Source organism: Penicillium griseofulvum, assembly GCF_001561935.1.
Source record: "Penicillium griseofulvum strain PG3 chromosome Unknown contig_77, whole genome shotgun sequence".
NCBI classification, from domain to species: domain Eukaryota; kingdom Fungi; phylum Ascomycota; class Eurotiomycetes; order Eurotiales; family Aspergillaceae; genus Penicillium; species Penicillium griseofulvum.
In genome coordinates, this window is record NW_024467426.1 from 608,434 (window position 1) to 630,954 (window position 22,521).

The 22,521-nt window shown below is 46.7% G+C and overlaps 8 protein-coding genes across 8 annotated transcripts; 6 read left to right on the plus strand and 2 right to left on the minus strand.

Annotated features, from left to right (window-relative positions):
* Nucleotides 1-341: 341 nt before the first annotated feature.
* On the plus strand, nt 342-1,001 carry PGRI_081340 (glutathione S-transferase family protein; the record flags this gene model as incomplete). The annotated part of the gene is made up of 1 exon (XM_040795848.1): nt 342-1,001. One exon carries the CDS (start codon nt 342-344, stop codon nt 999-1,001), a length of 660 nt encoding a protein of 219 aa, XP_040651413.1.
* Nucleotides 1,002-1,520: 519 nt separating this feature from the next.
* PGRI_081350 (MFS transporter) lies at nt 1,521-3,147 on the plus strand (the record flags this gene model as incomplete). Its single annotated transcript, XM_040795849.1, has 5 exons — nt 1,521-1,685; nt 1,749-2,391; nt 2,461-2,780; nt 2,842-2,962; nt 3,017-3,147. The coding sequence occupies 5 exons, from the start codon at nt 1,521-1,523 to the stop codon at nt 3,145-3,147; spliced, it is 1,380 nt and encodes a 459-aa protein (XP_040651414.1).
* Nucleotides 3,148-3,582: 435 nt separating this feature from the next.
* On the minus strand, nt 3,583-5,103 carry PGRI_081360 (Major facilitator superfamily domain, general substrate transporter; the record flags this gene model as incomplete). The annotated part of the gene is made up of 1 exon (XM_040795850.1): nt 3,583-5,103. The coding sequence occupies one exon, from the start codon at nt 5,101-5,103 to the stop codon at nt 3,583-3,585; it is 1,521 nt and encodes a 506-aa protein (XP_040651415.1).
* An 831-nt stretch (nt 5,104-5,934) lies between these two features.
* On the plus strand, nt 5,935-8,505 carry PGRI_081370 (uncharacterized protein; the record flags this gene model as incomplete). Its single annotated transcript, XM_040795851.1, has 1 exon — nt 5,935-8,505. The coding sequence occupies one exon, from the start codon at nt 5,935-5,937 to the stop codon at nt 8,503-8,505; it is 2,571 nt and encodes an 856-aa protein (XP_040651416.1).
* A 3,352-nt stretch (nt 8,506-11,857) lies between these two features.
* PGRI_081380 (sulfatase family protein) lies at nt 11,858-13,819 on the plus strand (the record flags this gene model as incomplete). Its single annotated transcript, XM_040795852.1, has 5 exons — nt 11,858-12,179; nt 12,235-12,713; nt 12,767-13,250; nt 13,313-13,425; nt 13,481-13,819. The coding sequence occupies 5 exons, from the start codon at nt 11,858-11,860 to the stop codon at nt 13,817-13,819; spliced, it is 1,737 nt and encodes a 578-aa protein (XP_040651417.1).
* A 220-nt stretch (nt 13,820-14,039) lies between these two features.
* Nucleotides 14,040-15,400, minus strand: PGRI_081390 (SDR family oxidoreductase; the record flags this gene model as incomplete). The annotated part of the gene is made up of 4 exons (XM_040795853.1): nt 14,040-14,638; nt 14,688-14,877; nt 14,935-15,074; nt 15,121-15,400. 4 exons carry the CDS (start codon nt 15,398-15,400, stop codon nt 14,040-14,042), a joined length of 1,209 nt encoding a protein of 402 aa, XP_040651418.1.
* Nucleotides 15,401-16,982: 1,582 nt separating this feature from the next.
* Nucleotides 16,983-18,564, plus strand: PGRI_081400 (phosphotransferase family protein; the record flags this gene model as incomplete). Its single annotated transcript, XM_040795854.1, has 4 exons — nt 16,983-16,992; nt 17,064-17,356; nt 17,407-17,767; nt 17,954-18,564. The coding sequence occupies 4 exons, from the start codon at nt 16,983-16,985 to the stop codon at nt 18,562-18,564; spliced, it is 1,275 nt and encodes a 424-aa protein (XP_040651419.1).
* A 1,034-nt stretch (nt 18,565-19,598) lies between these two features.
* On the plus strand, nt 19,599-21,091 carry PGRI_081410 (Aminoglycoside phosphotransferase; the record flags this gene model as incomplete). The annotated part of the gene is made up of 6 exons (XM_040795855.1): nt 19,599-19,607; nt 19,653-19,864; nt 20,046-20,095; nt 20,145-20,421; nt 20,491-20,739; nt 20,794-21,091. The coding sequence occupies 6 exons, from the start codon at nt 19,599-19,601 to the stop codon at nt 21,089-21,091; spliced, it is 1,095 nt and encodes a 364-aa protein (XP_040651420.1).
* Nucleotides 21,092-22,521: the final 1,430 nt, after the last annotated feature.

Here is a 22,521-nt window from a genome sequence, read left to right on the forward strand (position 1 = left end):
AGGTGCCTCCGCTCCACCTGGGTGGGCACCTGGGCGTAGGCTAGAGATTACATAAGAGCATTTACGGCCAAAAGATAACAAACAGAACAGAACGTTTGTCGTTGAAGTATATAGCCCTAGAGGTTTATATATTATGTATAAATTTCAAGAGAAGATCTTTAAATTCCATTTTCACCCATCTTCGGCGTTTGCTTTAGTTCCGGTGACTGGCTTCGGCTTTTGATATTGAGAACGGCGAGCTCATATATCACCGGCGAAAATAACTCTATCCACTAAAAATACTGTGATATAAATATCAGAGGTCGCTAGCTGCAGAGGATAGACCATCCATTCACCACAAAATGCAACCCATCACTCTATACTCTCACGAAATCGGCCCCAATCCTTGGAAGGTTGCCATCATCCTTTCAGCCCTGGGACTCGAATACAAAACTATCTTTGTCAGCTTCGATGAAGTCAAGCTTCCCCCTTTTACGGACATCAACCCGAACGGCCGTCTCCCAGCGATCACCGACCCAAACAGAAACATCACCCTGTGGGAATCGGGTGCTATTGTCCAGTATCTGATTGATACCTACGACGTCTCACGCAAATTGTGCTACGACACTTTCCACGAACGATACCTCACTCAGCAATGGCTCCACTTCCAAATGTCCGGTCAAGGTCCTTACTACGGACAACTGGGCTGGTTCAAACGTCAGCCTAACCCCAATCCATCCGCCATCGAACGGTATTCAAACGAAATCAGACGCGTCACCAGCGTTCTGGACAAGGCACTTCAGGGTCGTCAATGGCTTGTCGGGGACAAGTGCACGTATGCAGACTTGTCCTTTGTGCCTTGGCAGGATCTTTTAAGCTTCTTTCATGGTGATCAAGTGGAAACTCTTGCCCGCGATTTCCCAAATGTCGATGCCTGGATGGGGAGAATGAGAGCAAGGGATGATGTGAAAAAGGTCTTGGAAGAGAAAGCTCTGGCTATGGAGAAAATGGCGCAGAAATAGATACATGAACAGCACTACTTTGAAAATGGGAATGATATACGGAGTACCCGACAGTGCAAAGGAAATTAGAAAACTGCATTATAAATTAACCATTTCTCTTGAAGGATTCAAGATTGAATCAAGCGCGATATCACAAGCTGATTGTCTATTCTATTGATTTCCTCTAATATTTCGAAATTGGAGCTCTAAGGAGGTGACTTGGACTGAGATACATAGGCGTAATTCAATGTGTCTTAACTAGAATAGAATGCCTTATTCCCTCGTAACATAACAAATGGACTTTTCGTCTCCGGGGACGAGTGGGCATTGCCAGGGTAGCTTGAAGGGGTCGCCGAATTAGTGGGTCCCTACTATGTATGAACTTCATTGCTCCCGTAATGTCGGCTTCATTTACACACCTAGAACAGGAGATGACCCATAATATCTATAAAAACCTTTGTGGTGTCTCATTTTCGTTAAGAAGGTATCCGATTGATCCGTGACTTCTTATAAATACTTTATAAAATGTCTGCCCATACAATGAAAGTAGCAGACGAACTGGGTGGAACAGAAGCAAACAAGGAAATGATTGAGCCAACCACAGAGCCTCAGAAAGAGAACATTCTCTCAGACTGGGTCAATGATCCTGAAAATGCTAAGAACTGGTCGACAAAGAAGAAGCTGTACAACACTGCTGTTCCCGCCGTATTATGCTTTCTAATGTAACTATTCCCATGTTATTCTTGAATCAACGAACTAACACAAAAGGTATCACACAGTTCATTCGGCCTCGCAATATACTCACCATCGCATGAATCCGTCAAACATTCCTTCCAAACCAGTACGGTACTCTCGCTCCTCCCATTCACTTTATACGTCTACGGCCTCGCATTTGGCCCCGCAGTCTCAGCTCCTTTAAGTGAGACTTTCGGCCGGAGATTTATTTACGTTTTCGTGACCCCGATCGCCTTGCTCTTCATCTTGGGTGCCAGTTTCGCAAACAATCTCGCCGCTCTCGCCATCTGCCGTCTCCTAGCAGGCATCACAATCTCTGCGCCATTGGCTGTGGGCGCGGGGACTATCATGGATATGTGGACAGGCGTCAACACAAATCGCGGAGTGGTGTTGATTATGACCATTGCGTTTTTGGGACCAGCACTGGGGGAGCTAGTTGGCGGTTGGGTTGCTCAGTACAAGAACTGGCAGTGGTCGCAATGGACGACCCTGTTCCTAGGTGCTGCCTTCTGGATCTTTTCTACGGGAGCGCAAGAGACATATGCAGCCCCGCTAATGCGTCGCAAGGCTAAGAAGCTGGGACTTCCGCTACCCCCGTCGCCTGTCCCTGCTGGCCTTGCCGGCGCTCGTTTCTTGGTCACTGTCACTCTAGCGAGGCCACTGTACATGCTTGTCCGTGAGCCAATCGTGCTCCTGTGTTCGCTTTACTCCTCTCTCAACTTTTCGATTCTATTTTGCTTTCTAGCTGCCATTCCGCTCATCTTCAGCACTACCTACAGCTTTACCCCAGGAGAAAGTGGATTGGTACTAATTGGAATTGCTGTTGGATGTATCCTTGGGGGTATTGTGCTGGTGCTTCTTGATTCTCATACTATGAGAAGACACGTCATCAAGCACAAAGCTGCATTGCCACCACCGGAGCGAATGCTTTGGGGTGCCATGATAGGAGGCCCCCTCATGGCTGGTGCATTGTTCTGGTTTGCATGGACGGCCCGGCCAGGCATTCATTGGATAAGCAGCATAGTGGCTACAGGTCTATTTGGCTTCTCTAATATTTTGGTCTTTGTGCGTTGTCAAGCGACTTGTCCCTCCTCGATCTTGGCCTTATACTAACAATGTATAATAGGTCTCGACAATGCTTTATTTGACCAACGTCTACGGTGCTAAATACGGAGCATCAGCGCTGGCAGCTAATGGATTACTACGATATGTTGTTGGAGGCTCTTTCCCATTGTTTACAATTCCAAGTATGTTCCGTTCACAATTTTGCTGAATCCCAAAACTTCTAACAATTTTCTTAGTGTATAACAACCTGGGCTATCCATGGGCGTCAAGCTTGCTCGGGTTTATAGCAATCGCATTCGCCTTCTTGCCATGGATTTTCTATGTGTTTGGCAGCAAGGTCCGTCAGTCTAGTGCATATATCCAGTAAGGTTGGAATGCCTCAATCGAGATGAGGTGGCTGTAAACATATGCTGGATTTTGCTCTGGGAGTTTTATCACTGGAATTGAGGCTACGTTGAATACATAGAACAATGCTTATAGGACTGTTTTGAAGACTGAAATTTCCATTATGGTGTTAATACTTGTATATTCATGCCTGAAACCATCGTTGCACTAATATTAATTTAAGCGGAGAGGCCTAATAGCATAGACTTCTATAGTTATTGGTTTATCTGTATGTTGCATTCATGTTCACTTATATACTGAGGTAGAGTTAAGGGTTCTTGCACGAAATCATCTATATATTTATCTCCGACCAGTAACATCGCAATATATATCAAGAACATGGTCGTAGTTCCCCTTCGATACATTGTCTAGGTACATCAAGGAGACCTCAAAAGTGGCCGGAATCCCAGTAAACGGGCTAGACACTTTCCACAAACTCTTCCTTCTCCTCTTTGCCAATATCATCCTCCGCAGATACCCTGCAAACATGAGATTTGAATGCTCGTGTCGGCACCTTGTCTTGGAACATCTCATCAATCTGCTCTAGCGAGCGCTGTTTCAGCTCTGGCACAAAGAACCAAGCAAACAAAAATGCCAAAATAGAAAGGCCCCCATAGATAAATGCAACCTGTCCACCAATGTCTGCCTGAGTGAAAGGATTCACGAAGACGATGACTAACCCAGTGAGGTAGGCTGACATTCCACACAACGCTACTGTCTTTTCTCTGACTTGACTGGGCGGTACTTCGGCTGTCAGTACCCAAGACAATGGTCCCCAGGTAACCTGGAAACAGAAAAACCACAACATCAGCATCACGACCGCTGCAACCTGCATTTCATATGACATGCTGTCGGGTCCGTTTGCTGTCAGTCCACCGATGGTTATCATACAGGCTCCCAGCAACAGAGACGAGCACAGCAGCACACTTCGCCGGCCAACGATGTCGACGGTGGTCATTGAGACCATGTTTGCCGCAACACCGATAACATAAACCACCACAGCCATCAAGAGTACTTCCTTGAACCCAATCAGCTGGAGGAAGACGGCCTGATAATTGGCGACAAATGAGATGCCTTGCGCCTGTGCAAAGATCTGAGCGCCCATAGAGATGATCGTACGACGCCGGTTGACAGGATCTGTAAAGCAGATGGCCCATGTTGCGCTTGCCTGTCGCTCATGCTGCTCTTCCAACCGTTGTTGCATGTTCACAACCTCAGCCTCTGCTTCGAAGGCAATTCCACGCAGACGACGAAGGGAAGCCACCGCTTCGTCTAATCGTCCACGAGAGACAAGCCAGTAGGGAGACTCCGGCAGGAAGGGTAGACTAACCCAGCTAGCGGCCGGGATGGCAATTTGAGTAACAACCACTACCCGCCAGGCCCAGTCGCTGGGGATGTTTTGACAGAGATACACAATGAGCGTGGCAAAGAAGCCGCCCACCATGAGAAAAGCGTTGTATGTGCCGGACATCAAGCCACGCATGGCCTTCGGGGCACACTCTGCTTGGTAGGCTGGAATAACGCTGGTGGCGATACCACCGCCCAGGTATACAAGGAGTTTTCCAATGATGAATTGAGCGTAGCTCCTTCGCGAAGTTGACTCGATGATAATGCCAATCGTGACCACAGCACTTTGAATCCACAGGGAATTCTTTCTTCCCAGACGTTCATTGATTGGCGAGCCCAAGAAGACTCCGATTATTACTCCCACGTAGCCCAGTCCAGTTCCCAAAGACTGCTGGTGGGAGGTAAGGGACCATTCATTCGTGACAGGATCGAGATATCCGAAACTTTGAACGAACTGAGAAGAGCTCATGAGAGCTGACCACCATCCTTGATCGAATCCAAATCCAGCGGAGGAGATTGAACCAAAGATTACTACAATCCAAATGAGCCATGGTAGACTCCAGATTGAATTGCTAGGTCCTTCTTGCGCCATGATGAAGGTAAGAAGGCAGAAAGAGGTATAACAAACAAGAGACCCGGAAACAAATTAAATTTCAGAAAGGGGATGAGGACGGCACCGTTGTAGCGATGTTTTTTAAGAACTCCAAGTGCTAGTAGGGCTCGGGCTTCCTTCTAAAGTAGTTGGCCCGCTCTCACGAGGTATGGGGCTTCCAAGATTCTTGAAAATAAGGGAAATGGTGGCTTGGACTTTCCCCGAGATATCTCCCAATATATTTGCCTTAATTGGATCAGAATATAGTTCTATTTGGCCTCGGGATTCGGGTGGAGTTTGTCGTAATCCTTCAGGTGCCAGAAAATAAGAGACAAGCGTGAGTTAAGGCTTTTAGCAGCCCAATACATACCAGATTCAGAATACCTCAAAGTCTATTAGCTCACATTATGGAGAAGAAGGAATACAGCTGTTACCTTGTCGCATATGAGGCCTATAGCATATGCTTCCTCAATATCTACGGGGCCCCACGTGGTTTCCCCAAAATCCATGCAAAGTTTTGCGGAGAGAAAATGCCGTCTCTCAGGTGTGGAACAAGAAAAAAAGTGGGAACAAAAGGTATCCTGTTGGTCGCCCGTACTGTTGTCAATAAAACACGCCCTTTGAGCCATAACTCAACTTCGGGGAACCGAATGGAGCGGCTCCACCATATCGCCGAAGCGGGTAACCCTAATCGCGAAGTCATCAATCCCGATTATTTTGTCATTACGAGATACATCTGGTCTTATTATGAAAGCGACACAAGCTGCTCCTTAGGAATCATTACTGTTCCATCTACCCGATTGAGACATACCAAACAAACATTTCAGCGTCATGACCCCAGACCCCATCAGTCCTGTCGTGGAGGGGCTCCTCCAAGCTCTCACACTGGAAGAGAAAGTGTCTTTACTTGCCGGTCAAAATATGTGGCAGACTGCACAGGTCGACCGATTGGGTATTCAACCTCTTCAGATGACTGATGGCCCTGCAGGTGCTAGAGGAACCAAATGGAACTACGGCTCTCTTACCACACTGATACCTTGCGCTATATCACTGGCTGCTACCTTTGACCCGTCGATGGTCGAGAAGGTCGGCGCTGTGCTCGGCGAAGAGACACGGCGCAAAGGCTGCCATGTCCTTTTGGCACCGACAATGAACCTATCACGCTCACCACTCGGAGGTCGCAACTTTGAAGGCTACGGAGAAGACCCTTTTCTGATTGGGACCATGTCTACTGCGATGATCCGTGGTATTCAAAGTCAAGGTGTCGGTGCTTGTATGAAGCATTTTATCCTCAATGACACCGAGACCCGGCGGTTCAACGTTGATCAAACCATTGATGGCCGTACCCTGCGTGAAGTCTATGTGAAACCTTTTGCAATGGCCCTCGAGGCTTCACCGTGGACGGCAATGGTCAGCTATCCCAAGGTCAATGGCATCCACGCAGACATGAGCACCTTCGTTCTCCAGCAACTTCTGCGACAGGAATTGCAGTTTGATCGGCTTGTCATGAGTGACTGGGGAGGTTGCAACAGCACTGTCGAGAGTCTCATTGCTGGCACAGATCTTGAAATGCCAGGTCCGCCCGTTCGTCGAGGCGAGCGTTTGCTTAGTGCTATTCGGGATGGGGAAGTTGATGAAAACAAGCATTTGAACCCCAGCGTGCGACGAGTGTTGCAGTTGCTTGAACGAGCCGCCCTCCTTCCCTCGCTTGAAGAGCTAAATGGCCTATCTCAGGAATCGGGTCACAAATTTTCGTCTCCTGAACTACCATCAGACAATGCCGCATTTCACAAAACAGTGCGAGAAGCCGCAGAGAGTGGCTTGGTTCTGTTGAAAAATGAGGATCTTCTGCCCCTCCCTTCCTCCCTTGGTAGGGTCGCTATCCTTGGTCCAAACGCTCGCAAGCCAACCGCTGGTGGCTCTGGCAGTGCAGCCGTCAATCCATTTTACATCACAACACCGGAAGAATGTCTCACAGAAGCTCTTCGAAACGCTAGTCCTGGGGTTCGGGTTTCGTACGAGCAGGGCATACCTTTTACCTTGCGACCGCCTCTTTTTGGTGATTCGCTCATCATTCCTGATGGTTCGAAACAGGGTGTTCAAGTGGACTTTTTTGCGGGATACGAGTTCCAAGGTCCAGTGGTCGCTACCACCTTCTGGGCTGATTCCTTGGTGTACATGATGAGCGACGGGGACGTTCCTCCATCACTAAAGGGCAAGCCTTACTCTTACAGAGCCACCGGTGTCGTCACTCCCAAAGTTTCTGGTCAATACACCTTCAGTATTGCAAACACAGGCAAGGCCAAGCTTTTTATTGACGACCAGCTCTTAATTGACAACACCGACTGGACAACCATCACTGGCGGTTTCCTTGGTTGTTCCAGCGAAGACCGAGAGTCTTCTCTATTTCTGGAAGGAGGGCGCTCATACGCCTTGCGAGTAGATAACGCTGTCACCTTGCCTGTGATGAAATCATTTGATAACACCCTGTTCCCCAGAGTTTCGGGTTTGCGGTTCGGTTTCTCCTTGGAGGAAGACGAGGATGCCATGATGCAGCGGGCCGTGCAGTCCGCCCGAGAGTCAGACGTTGCTATCCTAATCGTCGGTCATAACAAGGACTCCGAAGGTGAGGGTGGTGATCGACCGAACATGGAATTGCCAGGTCGCACCAACGAGCTCGTTTCCTCTGTTTGCGCCGCCAACCCCAACACCATTGTCGTTGTTCAGGCAGCGTGTGCCACTGCAATGCCTTGGGAAGATCAGGCAGGTGCTATTGTCCTGGGCTGGTATCAAGGCCAAGAGAACGGACATGCCCTGGCAAACGCACTACTAGGTCACTGCAACTTCTCTGGAAAGACCCCAATCACCTTCCCGAAAATGCTGGACGATCACGGCTCCAGCCGTTGGTTTCCTGCTGAAGCGGCACAAGACCACGCCTTCTTTGGTGAAGGGGTTTTGGTGGGCTATCGATCGTTCGACGAGCAAAAGATCGAGCCCTTGTGGCCATTTGGCTTTGGGTTGTCTTACACCACATTCACGCTATCTGGCATATACTTCAGAGGTTTGTTGACTGCGTCCTCCGCATCTGAAATTACCATTCATGCCACCGTGAAAAATACAGGCTGTTGTGGTGGACATGAAGTGGTCCAGGTATACTCCTCGCCGTCGGAGTGCATTCGTGAAAGTGGCCTCCAGAGTTTTCCGAAGACTTTGGCTGGGTTTTCCAAGGTCTATGTCCCGGCGGGGGAGTGTAGAGATGCGAGCATTGTCATCAAAAATGAAGAACTCCGGTGGTATGATAAAGAGGTGGGTTCGTGGCGCCTAGACAGTGGTACTTACACTTTCTTCGTGGGTACCAGTGTGAGAGATATTCATTGCGAGCTGAAGATCAATATGGTCTAGACTTATCTTAGATCTTAGAGAATGGTTTAGCCATGCTATCTATATTGAAACGCGTAATCAAGTGTTTTCTGAGCAATTGGTTGTCAAACTCGGACTATCATTCAAAGATCCTTGCTCAAGTCATTCTGATACTGCGTCAAGTATTTGGATTATGTATGTTGCGTGGTTGTTGGCGCCTTTTAAACACTCAGCAGGCTGCCCAAACACCCTATTGTGGATGAAATTCTTCCTTCCCCTACAGCTGGTCAACGTTCCTCCAAATAACGGCTTCTGTCTCACGGGAAGCCTCCTCTCTGGCCCGTAGCGCCAGCATGGTTCTGACCAACTCCTCGAGCCGTTGGCGAAGGCCCCATAGCACTAGGGCCCGAGGAGGCTGCCCGTTTATTGTATATTTGGTTTGGATATCAATAGCTCGGCGTCTGATTATCCGGGCCTCTCGGATGATCTCCCTACGCGCGTTGTTGCGCCATATACGAGCCAGCCGTATCTGGGTGAGCTGCTCAAGTTGCTCGTTGTCAAATGCTGGGATCGGCCTGGTATCGGCCACTGTTTTTTGTCAGTCTTTGTAATACCGGTGAGAAAAATCATCAAGGGGAGGCATATATCTCACTTTCTGCGGCTTCGAATGTAGAAATAGTAGAAAAGTGTGGTTTGTGGTAGACTAAGAAGCCTTTGACCTTTGAAATGCTGTTCATTAGCCTCCCGCCTCACTAGAAATGTTAATTAGAGGTCAAGGAATACCTTTCTAAGTTGGGAGATTGGTGAGATTTTGATTTGATCAAGTGAGGGTGAGGGTGAGGGTGAGAGTAAGTTGAGAAGAGAAAGAGAGAAGCATCCTTTTGTAGGGTGAAAGTCCTCGCTCTGTAATGAAGACGCGTTTTCCCATGCAATCGCCATTCAGGTTATCCCTGATGATTCTTCCTCCTCTTCTTCTTTCAACCAATCTCACACCCGAGGCATGGTCCCTTCGATCAAAAGCAGAATATACGGCAGCGGATAGATCTAAGACTTGTTATTTTATAGGCTCACGTTTCCCTTAGACGCAATCATTCAATCAAAGTTCAGTTAACCTGTTGCAGTCTAGCTAGTTGCGTATGGCTATGCAGGCGCTCCCTCAGGGGTATCAATCTACCTACAAACTAGCATACTTGAGACCACGCCGGCAGTAAGATACATACACTCCTATTGAACAATAACCCCCTCAGCTGACAAAGAAAAAACTGTGAAACAATCCAATTCTAGTGATAATAGGCTGCTTGGGCTACTCTTCCCATCCAATAGCCCCGAGAATTGCGAAATAATCATCGGTGTTCAATATTACAGGCGTCCCTCATTATGTGCTACGTCCACACGTCTATCGCCAGATATTACAGAGACCATCCGGCCCCCTCATATTGTGCCCTATTGAGACAATAGACGTGACCAGTATTTCTCCTTTACGAGATGCTCAGTCTCTTTGCAGAGGTAATTGACCATGAATTAGAGAAGGAGATGTGGGACTACGTGAGATAAACATCAGGTTTTCCTTCGATGTATCAGAACCAGGCTACGTTTGTCAGAACCATACGATCTTAGTTTTAAATCTTGGTTTTACTTTGTACTGAGATCGTTATTGATCAGCCCTCTCTTACATTTGGTGGATCGTTGGATCGTCCCATTGTGCTCAGCTTGGATGCCTTAATGATAGGCAGAGCCATTTGTTTGCTAATTTGGTTGCTCCAGGCGTTGCATAAAAGGCCCTGTCTTCATAGTTTAAACGCAGGAGATTTCTTCTCTTGATTCTCCCTGGCTTTTATTTCGTGGCCCTCAACACCTTTTAACTCTAAACAAGGTCAAAATCCTCCGTCAAATATCATTTTTCTATCAGTTATAACTTACTCTATAGTTATATATTATATCAACCTGACTAGCTTTAAAACTATCTTAATATACTCAGGATGTTTGTTTGTGGCTATGGCTACAGGCGTTGACTACACCTCGCGATTATTGCTCCTTACGGTGCCAATCGCTATCTGCCTGAAGCATTGACAAAGGCACTACCGAAGATGGCTTTCGAGGCACTGCGAGGACGATTGGTTAAAAAACAGCATGCAAATTGATACGCTTTGAATAGTGATTTTGAACGGAACTAAGCTGAGACCAGGGGATTCAAGTGCGACTAACCCCTCACCTCACCCGTATTACAAAGGCTCACAAGGAACAGTGGCCGATAATAGGCAGATCCCGGCCTTCGATGATGAGCAGCTCGAGCTGCTTACCCAGCTTCGGCTGGCCCGTGCCTGGCGCAACAACGCGCGTAGGGAGATCATTCGCGAGGCGCGGGCGATAAGACGTCAGGCAATTGATATCCAACATGAATACACTATAAAAGGCAGCCTCCTCGGGCCCTAGTGCTGTGGGGCCTCCGCCGACGGCTTGAGGCATTGATCGAAGATATGCGGACCCTACGGGCCGAAGAGGAGGCAACCCGTGAGATGGAAGCCGATATTTTAATGAACGTGCAATAGGCCATTGCAAAGGAGACAAAGTGATTATGGTTTCGCATCGCTTATATTAGTCGAAACGCTCCGCTCTGCGTCGTTATCCTGAGTTTCCTCAATGAGGAGCTTCGCCAGCTGTAGAAGCAGGACCCGCATTCGGAATTCCGTTCAAGAGGCTGCCCGTGAGATGAATGCCGAAATCTGGAGGAACGTGGAATAAGAAATCGGAAACATATGCTATCAATTGCGAAGGAACACCAGAGGACGAAAGTTTCCAGGGAAACGATGACCAAAGATTCCCGTTATCCGCACCCCTAGAAACACGCAAGCGCAAATAGACCAGTTCAATGACAAGTATCAGGGAAGTTCTCCAGCTCGACGAGGACACCATGAGTGACGGCATATGAAAAGGGAACAACAGTTGGGTCTTTTGGGCGAGGGATACACCAATCAATATACCTGGTCTTCATTTCGGTATTTGCCTCGCACAACCATTGAGGATATGTTTGAGGTCTGCAATCGAAGTTGAGTAATCCAAAAATATAAGCAAATCCCGTATCTCCACACTTTCTGAGACTTCGCCGAACTTGTGGATCCCTATGCAACCTTATTTTCGTTCGGGGCTATAATCCTCATCTTCCAAATATCAAGACCTGACACGCATTTTGACTGGTTATTCGTTGAGAAGGAGTCATTTTATTAGAGTTAACCCTTCGTATTCATCTTCTAAGCGCCCCATTGTAGGTCCACAACTGTAAGACTGATTTTTCCAAGATAGCTAAACCGAAGAGATCATGGCAAGTATAAATTACCCATAGCTGTCATATGTGACTGCTTTGCTTTCGCAGATACATTTTGTGAGTCAAGCAAACATGAAGTTTGGACATATCGCGAGCCTTGGGCTGTTGCTGGCCACTTCCGCTGCACATGGCGCTTCAGAAGATGTGGTTGAGTTTGCATCAAGCAAGAAAGTCTCTACAAAGCCCAACTTCCTCTTCATTATGACAGATGATCAGGATCTCAAACTGAACTCGCTGTCATACACCCCGTTGACGATGAAGCACATGGCAAAGAAAGGAACCACTTTCACGAACCATTTTGTCACTACAGCTCTGTGTTGTCCATCTCGTGTCAGCTTGCTCACTGGTCGTTTGGCGCATAATACCAATGTCACTGACGTCCACCCACCATTGGGTAAGTTTTGATTCAATCTGGCCAATGTGATATTTCATGCTAACGTTAAATTCAGGCGGATACCCAAAGTTCATTACTCAGGGATTCAATGATAACTACCTCCCGGTCTGGCTGCAACAAGCAGGATATGATACTTACTACACTGGCAAGCTGATGAATGGACATTCATTGGAATACTATGATTGTCCACACGCTGCTGGGTTTAACGGGTCTGACTTCGTCTTGGATCCTTACACCTATGACTACATGAATGCAACGTATCAGCGCAATCACGACGAGCCTGTCAGCTATCTGGGCCGTCACACGACAGAGGTTCTCCGCGAAAAGTCTATGGGCTTTTTGGAAGACGCTTTAGCTGGAGAACGGCCCTTCTTCCTTACTGTTACACCCATTGCTCCACACTCAAACATGAACGGAACTTATGGAGGTGGCGCTGGACCAATGTGGATGGATGAGCCTATTCCTGAGGAACACCATAAGCATCTCTTCCCAGATGCAAAGGTTCCCCGAACTACCAACTTCAACCCAAAAGAGGTGAGTGCTCTTACTTTTCTATTTTTAACACTTCAAATAGCTGACTGTCAAAGCCAACTGGTGTGAGCTGGATTCATGACCTTCCCTACCGGAATCAATCCGTGATAGACTATAATGATCACTACTATCGTCAAAGGCTTCGTGCTCTTCAAGGTGTTGATGAGCTTGTTGACAACCTCATCACACGTCTTGAGCAATCAGAAAAGATCAACAACACATATATTATCTACACCTCGGACAACGGATTCCATATTTCCCAGCACCGATTGCCACCAGGAAAGACCTGCGGCTTTGAAGAAGATATTCGAGTTCCCTTCATGATTCGTGGACCGGGTATTCCAGAGAACCACGTGGACGAAACTGTCAACACGCATATCGACATCGCCCCGACTCTCTTCCAGCTCGCCGGTCTCCCTCTCAGGGCCGATTTTGATGGGACACCAATTTCAACTTCCAATACCGATGGTGATATTTACGAGCACGTTACTGTTGAATACTGGGGACAAGCAATGCTTGAAGGAGGAATTTCAAACCTTGGTATGTCTCATCGAGAAAACAGCACATAGGTTTGAGTTTCAGATGCTAACTCAATTCTAAAGGAACTCCCACTGTACCCAACAACACCTACAAGGCTGTACGTCTGCTCGCCCCCGAATATAACTTGTATTACTCTGTGTGGTGCAACAACGAACACGAGCTATATGACTTGACCGTAAGCTCGCCGTGATACTAAAATATTCGCCTGGATATCACTAACCTCCCAATAGGTGGATCCTTATCAAGTTAACAACCTCTTGAAATCAAACAATCAGGAAGTTGAAGTTCTTGGATATCCAATGTCTAAAGTCATTCCAAGATTGGATGCACTTCTCATGGTATTGAAGTCGTGCCAAGGCTCCGAGTGCATTAAGCCCTGGGATACTCTGCATCCGGATTGGTCTGTTGCAAGCCTCAAAGATGCATTGGACCGGGAATACGATTCATTTTATGAGTCACAGCCAAAGGTCTCGTTTGCTCGTTGCGCATATTATTATGAGATTGAGGCCGAAGGTCCACAGGATGCTCTTGTTTATCGAAATGGATATAGCTTGGAAACGTGGGTCTAATCATAGACCGGCTGGATCGTCGCACGTTTTGAGTCAGTTGTCAATGATGGGGAAACGAGTGAGAAGAGAAAGGCGATTAAGGGAAAAGCAGTTAAAATGAAAGCACCAAATAGGGATCTATCATGGGTGTTCGAAGATAGAAAATGAATTAAATTCTTTCATCTTTTTTCAGATCATGTCCAGACACATTATATGCGCTCATTGCAACCTATTGTGCACTTTATTTAGTCCAATCCTCCTTGCTGAGAATAATCTTCTCCTGGGCCAGGCGATCAAACACCCGGAAATACCCATACGCAACTGGGTACTCCTCCGTGAATCCAACGCTTCGAATCTTATCCAAACTCAACTCGCGATTGCGACCCAGAAATGTAAAGCCTGCTGAAAGGAAAATCCAGGTCGCCTCGGAAATCTCACGAGGGCGCAGACCGTACTCTGCGCACATCTTCTGGTAGTCGTCCTGGTGTGCGAGCCACCACTTGTCGATGTCCTTCCAGCCCTTGTCCTCAGGGCTTGCGCCTTCGGCATTAAGATCAAAGTATTCGCACATCTTAGGCCATGCGACGGTCCAAGATGATGGCGTGTCGTTGTCGGCCGTGTTAAATGCCTCTCCGTGTGCCTCGTCTGGCTTCTCGACAGATAGGTAAAGCTCGGAACGGGCGATGATATCCTGCGAGGATAGCGTATACGTGTGGACGTAGTTTGTGTAGGGTCCAGGGAAGACAGCAGTGGCACCGGGGCCGTTACAATAGCGGTACAGCATCAAGTAAAGCGCGAGAGGCTCGACGTATGTCATGCTTGTTGGAATAGGAACGTGACCTCGACACCAATGTTAGCATGATCAAACCCAAGAAGCAGGGATACGTACCGACAATCTGATCTGGTCGAACTTCGCACCATTTCCAAGGCTTTCCCTTATTGGCTTCCTTGATGAGGTCGACCTGCGCATAGTAGAAGATCTCATCCCCCCAGGGTGACGGGATGCGCGGATTGTTTTCGCGTAAGGGAGGATTGATCTCGATGTGTTCCTGGAAGCGAAACACGGCGACTCCATAATTCTGTGGCCAATTAGCCAGAGCCCATCGGCTATGTACTATTACTACATTGATACATACGTTTGTTCCAGTTTGCAGCACGAAGAACTTCAAATTCTTACACAGCCGGTCGACAGCGTGCACGGCGTTATAGGTCATTTTCTCATTGATATCCCGGATAGCCATCACATCCACGGAGTATGCAGTTGCATTAGAGTAGGCTACCATAGTTAGATGGTGGCCGTTTAAATGTCAGGACTCCCTTACCAAGATAATACACGTGGGTGACCTCGTCCAGATTAGAAACCTTCTCTTGCAACTGAGACAGCACCTCATCAAAATTCCCACGTAAATTTACTCCGTGATGCAACTCCAGTCGAGGGTCATGCGGCAACCCACTTTTCTCCAGAGATAATGGCCTATTTGTCAAGCCGATCACTCTATCAAAGGTAGTGGACGTGGGGTATGAGAGAGCACATTTGGTGACAGCCCAGCCGGAGATACCGCTGGCGCCGAAAACCAATGCAACATTTTTCGATTCTGCCATTATGGTACTTTGATAAAATGGGAGAATCCTTAGTCTTAATCGGTAGGAGGGGTCATACGAGCGTCCTTAGTTTCTCTTCTAGTGCCATTAGCCCAATTTGGAGACACCAAGTGGAAACCCCTTCTATCAAAAGTTCCATCTCGCCAAGAGGCTAATTATTCCACTTCGAGTTTCATGAGTCGCTTACAGAGTATGCATGCAAGTTTCTCGGGGTTGAATCCCAAATAGTTTAGACGCGATAGATGTTAGTGGGTCTATCTAGGTCTCTCGCCAATTCCAGAGCGGCCCCTGCGGAGGTTTGGGGGCCGCCAAGCCTTGCAATATCACAAACTAACCGTACAGCACCAAGGTGGTTTCAACTCCACGAGCTTGTTTTTACCGATCTTCCCTTTCAGATTTTCAGGCGCAATGGCTATCCCGTTCATTGGCAACTAATCTCTTGCATATGATTTTCCTAATCAGGTGTGGGATACAGAACTTGCCCGTTGTGGTAACCAACTCCTTGTTCATTGCCTTGTCCTCTCACCTCTCTCGCCCCAGTCTCTACATAGAGGCAGGAGCATGGCAAAAAATAAAAACACAAAAACATACAACAGTGAGGATTCGCTGGTGGTCACCCACCCAACTACTAACTCACCGGCGTGTGGCTTAAGTACGGCTGAGCGGACGGGAAGCCCTGTTTTCCACACCCTATGGTCGTATGTATTAGGTTAGGAGTGGGCGAGGATTATAGAATGCAAATGAATGGGTGGTAGTAACAATAGGAGGGTGATTCCTGCGTTATGGAGGTTCACCGGCGGCTAGACCACCTGTTACAGTGTGTATTATTTGGAAGATAATGATACACACCCACCGAGGCGGCTATGCGCCGGACCTCTGGCCGACAAACCGACCGCAATGGGCTTTTTTGAGCATTTATTCGAACCAGCCCACGGCTGCAGTCATGCCAGTAGAGGACGGTTGTCTAGGTGAAAGTTAAGAAGTTACAATGTTTCCTCGTAATTGATATAAAGGTATGAATAATATTATATTTAGCACTCATTTTCTAAGGCTTTAGCTAATTTTGACCTAGTACTTCAGGCAATTATTTGAACTTATTAGTTTACTGTAGAGGTAGAAAGACTGTATACTATACTTTTCAACATATTACTTGTAAAATGAGAGTGGATCTAATATTCTGCCTGGCAATATAAACCAATGAGAGAGGTATGTGTCGGGTGGCATACTTACCTAGGTAGTCGCCCGTGGTTTGCATCCTTGCAGCTTTCTCTCATTAGTTGCTTCTCTACCTAGTACGGGCGACTATAGGGACCACTGATTCATAACTCCCTTGGTTTATATTGCCTAATCTAGGCAGCAATGCGCAGGGTATTCGGTCACAACTCCTTGTCCCATTTCTTGTCTCCAGGCGGGTACTCAACATGCCCACTGTTTCCCACGCTCTTTTGACCTTTCTCGGGCGATCTTTTAATAGTCAAATTGGTTCCCATTGTGTAATTAAGGCCCATAAATCTATGCAACCCCATACCGTTTTAGCTTGCTCTGACCTACCCCAAATCAACAGGTTTCTTTTGTCAGATCAATGAGTCAAGGTTAGACATGGTCTTCATGGACTTTATAGTCTGATAAGCTTGGGTTATGCTAAACGAGACTACTCATTTAGGTCAGAGTTGGGACAAGCCATCGTTCCACGTCTACACGGCGGGTCGCTGGTTATTCAACGAGCATCAGCAGTTAGCCGCAAGATGCGTGAACTTCAATTTTGATGAACTCATAAAAATTGCCCAGGGTCTGGATTCTAGTGTCTGTACAAAAGTGGAAAAGCTCGAGGAAAATTACAATAAAGCGTTCCTTCTGACTATGGAGAGTGGACACCAAGTTGTGGCTAAGGTTCCAAATCCTAATGCTGGCCTCCCTTTTTACACAACTGCCAGTGAAGTCGCGACAATGGAATTTGTAAGTTCAACAAGCCCAACATTGTGGTCCTTTATAATAACCCTACGCAGGCAAGGACCATCGCGAGTATCCCAGTGCCCAAGGTTCACGCCTGGAACAATACAGCAGATAACACTGTCGGTGCTGAATATATCATCATGGAAAAATCAGATGGTGTTGTATTAAGCTCACAGTGGGCAACAATGTCCACCGACCAGAAGCATGAGTTGATCCAAAGTATCATTACCTTTGAACGCTCCCTTGTCGCCCATAGCTTTGATCGGATTGGTAGCATTTACTATGAAAATGATCTAGTCGACTCCGAAGATTCATATTCACCAACTGCATTCCCTAAATTTGTGATTGGACCGACAACTGATCGCAGGTTCTTGGAAGATGGACGAAGAGCAATCAAGTCTGATAAAGGACCATGTGCGATTTTTCTTACCTAGATATCAGCGTTTCATCCGTTTGGATGCTAATATAGAGGTTCTTATAGGGAACACAATGATTGACTATGTTCACGCGATGGCAAGTCGCGAACAAGAGTGTATCAAACACCTTAGCCGATTCCCCAGACCAGAAGGGATTTTTGGCGCGCCCGATATCAACCCACAGCTGATGCAAAACTCGATGTTATCTCTGATTTCCGAAATGTCGCCTCCTTTATACTCCCGAAGGATGCGACCGTTACAAAGCCTGTTCTCTGGCACACCGACCTCCATGCGGATAATATCTTTGTGGACCCAAATAATCCTTCTAAGATTCTTGCTATCCTTGACTGGCAAAGCGCACATGTCGCTCCATTGTGCCAGCAAGTGATTACACCTGCATTTCTCGATTTCAATGGACCTAAGCCTGATGAAGGGCTTTCTTTTCCTTCACTTCCGGAGAATTTTCAGACACTGAGCGCCGAAGAAAAGGCCAAAGCTGAGGGTTTACAAACTCAGCAATTATTGTACAAGCTTTATGAGATTCAATCTGGTCGACAGAATAAGGATGTTTTCAACGCCCTTCAGTATGCCAACACACTCGGATGCCAGATTATTGCACTCATATCACAGGTATTCAACGACGGCGAGACACTTATCAAGGGCCAGTTGATTCAACTTGTTCAGCAGTGGAGTGCAACAGTTGGCAAAGATGGAACACCATGTCCGATCACCATTACTGAGGATGATATCATGCAACAAGAGGTAGATCAGCAAAAGTGGGAAGCAGGGGTGTAGCTCATGGAAGATGTTCTGGAATCCCTCGGGGGTGCAGAGAGTGGTTGGCAAGGCTGGGTAAGCCATGAGGAGTATGCGCAAATGAAGGTCAAATTGGAGATAGTGAAGGGCCAGTTCTTGGATCATATGGCTCAGAATGCTGCAGAGAGAGAAGCATAGAGCCAGGTATGGCCGTTCCAGGATCAAGATACCTAAATTAGCTGAGGCATGCAACAGCCATATTACCAAGTAGAAGAAAATGTAGTACAAGTCAAGGTTATACGTTCATGATCTATGCCTAATTATTACCCACAATAATGGCCGGCTTAAGCGGACTTGCGATGTCCTTTCAGTAGTCTTTTCAGTGGTCTGTTTAGTAGTCTTCTCAGATATCATTCAAGTTATCTAGATAGGTCGGCAAAAGAGATGCGGAAAAAAGGCTTAATTGTTTTCTATGTATAACATTTGATTCTAATGCCGGATATTCTGAACTTATTTCTACTAAAAAATAGTAATATGAGCCTCCAACTTAAGCTTCGTAATCAAAAGTTGTTGACATCCATGGATGCCAAGAGAATTGAAACGTTTCCCTTTCGACTTCTAACTTATCCCTATAGATTTACACAGTCATGAGCCTAAATATACGTCGGTTTCATTCAGCTATCCACCCATTTATTTATAGCAGGGTACTATTAATTCTCCCACCAACGCGTGTCCAGTCAGGCTGCACCACGCGCATGATGAATACCTGCGCGACAAATACCGCGTCTCGTCCCGACCATGAACACTTCTTTCAATATACTAGCTGACGGTGGCTCTGGAATGAAGAACAACAGCTTCGTGACAGGTATAAGGCGTTCAATGTTACAGAGCTTCAGAACCTAGCAGTCAAAGCCATTGGGGCGGACGGCTGTGCTTCAATAACAAAACTGGCCGAGAGAGGGTTTAATAAAGTTTTTCGACTTGTTATGAATGATGGGAAATCAGTACTGGCACGTATACCAAATCCAAACGCGGGACCTTCGTTTTACACAACTGCCTCGGAGGTTGCTACAATGGAATTCGTGAGTTGGTTGTGCAGTTATATGAGAAACTCATAAATTCAACAGGCCCGGACAATTCTGAAAATTCCCGTTTCCCGGGTATTCGGATGGAGTGCTACTTCCCGAAACCCGGTGGGCTCAGAATACATCATCATAGAGGAAGCGACTGGATCCCAACTTGGGATGGTGTGGGATGAGATGACTCCGGACTTGAAACTAAAGATTATGAGGGAAATTGTGTCTATCGAGACCAAGATGCTGTCGATGTCATTTTCACAGTATGTACCTGTTCTATTTGCGTCTTGGGCATTTGCTAATTTCGACCATTATCTATGGAAGCATATATTTTGCAAGTGACGCAGTGAAGGGCGCTGTCCCTATGCAAATTATCAGCCATGCGCCAGCCGAATTGAAAAATTAAGTTTCGAAAACGTTCACCATTGGACCTACGGTCGACAGAGATTTCTGGAGCAAAGAGCGCTCCAATATGGATATATCCAGGGGCCCATGTATGATTTACCATCTTATTTGCGGAAAGACTTTACTGATATCTTATAGGGTCAAGCCCAGTAGATTACGCTCTAAGTATTGGATTGCGGGAAATGACATGGATCAAACAGCACGCTACCCCGAAATCACCGGATGATCCTCTTTTAGCCTCTTTGGCCCAAAATGACCCGAGGGCGCATTTAGATCTTCTAGAGAGGTACATTAGAGTGGTCCCTTCTCTTATGGGCTTTGACGAGACCTTGACTCGCTCCACATTATGGCATACTGACCTTCACACATCCAACCTTTTCGTGGATAATGGTTATATCACAGCCGTCATCGATTGGTAAGGTACATGGGCTGGACCACTTCTTATCCAAGCACGACCCTCTCCGCTTGTGGACTATCAAGGGAGCACTTTACTGAAGCGTCCGGGAAACTTTGATGAGCTCTGTCCTAAAGAACAAGCTCAGATTAAACAGAAAATTTTCAAGTCTACCCTTCTTCAGCTTTATCTCATGGAGACCGAAGAACGCAATCCGACACTGGCAAAAACATACAACTTAGACCATGGCAAAACAAGACGGTTACCTATCGAACTAGCTGGGAATACTTGGGATGATGATATCGTCTCCTTCAGGGAAGCGCTTATCAATGTGGAAAGGTAACCAATCCGTGTCTTTCTTGTTGATTATACCTGACTTTTCTGTTCTTCTAGGCACTGGAAAGAGCTAGGCATACAAGGAGACTGCCCAATTCATTTCACTGAGGATGATTTGCAAAGTCATTTGGTTGATGCAGAGGGGTGGAATGAGGTCCAGGACTTTTTTGACAGCATTGAAGGTCTTGTAAAGAGAGATGGCTGGACTCATCATGATACCTTCGATGCTGCGTTTGCGCTTTTCTCGGATCTTAGGGAGACGGGGCTCAGGCAGCTGGGAGGGAAGGAGAAAGAAAGTTTCGAAAAAGAGACACACTGGGTGGAAGACAAGAAGCTGACCCGAAGTTCCCAATAGGGTAATATCCACAATATATATATCTTGAACAGCAAGAATGACTAGATAATTGTTTCCGATCGCACTTTGCCATAGCCCCTATTACAGTTAGTCCTTTACTATAGTTAATCCCCATATCTTTTCAAAATTATCTTGGACCGTAGACAATGAATTTGGCAACGAAATTCAATAGAAGCATTTAGGGATTTATAGAAATAATCAGTGATAAAGCAAAATGTGAATGTATTTTCCATAACAAGCACTAATGGTGTAGTGGTAACATATAACACTTCCAAGTAGTCACCTGACTACTAAGTTATGTTGTGCCGGGGGTTCGATTCCCTCTTAGTGCATTTCTTTTTATATTTTTTTAGGTATTCTACCCGTGAATAGAATTACCATTTGTATGTTGTATGGCGATATAGTTCAATATTACAAGGATAAGTGGTGGTGTACGTGATCGTATAGATCATACATGTACAGACACATAGATAATAGCCAACCCAGGTTGACAATGACATTTCATACTCCAAAGAAATAAAACCAATGCAAGACGACCCCCATGTTCGCCGCGAAACGCCATACCATGATGTGTCTTAGGGACAAAAAATCGCGCAACAACTATAGGGGGTACTCGCGAGAAGGGGAATCAGCCAGACAAATGAGATGCGAAATGAACATAGGACAAATGAGATGACAAATGAGATCCTTAAGAGTAAAATCAAGAAACAATACGGATGGGATATCCTGGCGCATAACATAGGGAAAAAGGAAAACTCCAGGAAATGAGGACATATCCTTTTTTTGTCCTGCATTTCGGAAAAACAAAACGAGAGATGGGAAATGAGATTAAGCTGACGAAATGATTGACACCAAATTTGTCCGAATCATTTCTTCTCGGTGCTCGCACCGGTAAAGAGTCGCAAACGACGCGGTGATTAGTCCCCGTAGACCCTGCTACAGGGGACAATATGATTATACAATACAAGGAGGAACTCCAGCCTCCTGTTGGTATCAGTATCAATATCAGTATCAAGTTGCAGGTGGTTTTGAGAGTGGTTTTAGAATCATCCGTTAACCATGTCATCTAAAGCCATCCTGCGACGCTTGACAGGTCTGTTGTCGTGACCTTCAGCTTCGGTGTTGGGGGGCTCAGTCCTCGTCATGGAAGGCGAGCTAGATGTTATCTGAATCGGAGATGGCAATTCCACTGGCCCGACGTGGCGGGGTACGGGATCCATATTTGCGCTTGTTATGGAGGAGGAGCGCTGGTGGGGGAGGGAGTAATTGAAGGCTGGGGCTGTGAAGGCTGGGCCTGCAGATCTGTGAAGTGGTATAGCGCGGGGGTCATGAAGGCCTTCTTCGCGGCCTGGGAGAGTCCAATTCATTGGGTACGGGTCGCTGAGGCGATGGACATGGTGAGGGGGTGGTGGTCCAGCTGTGGCTTGGTG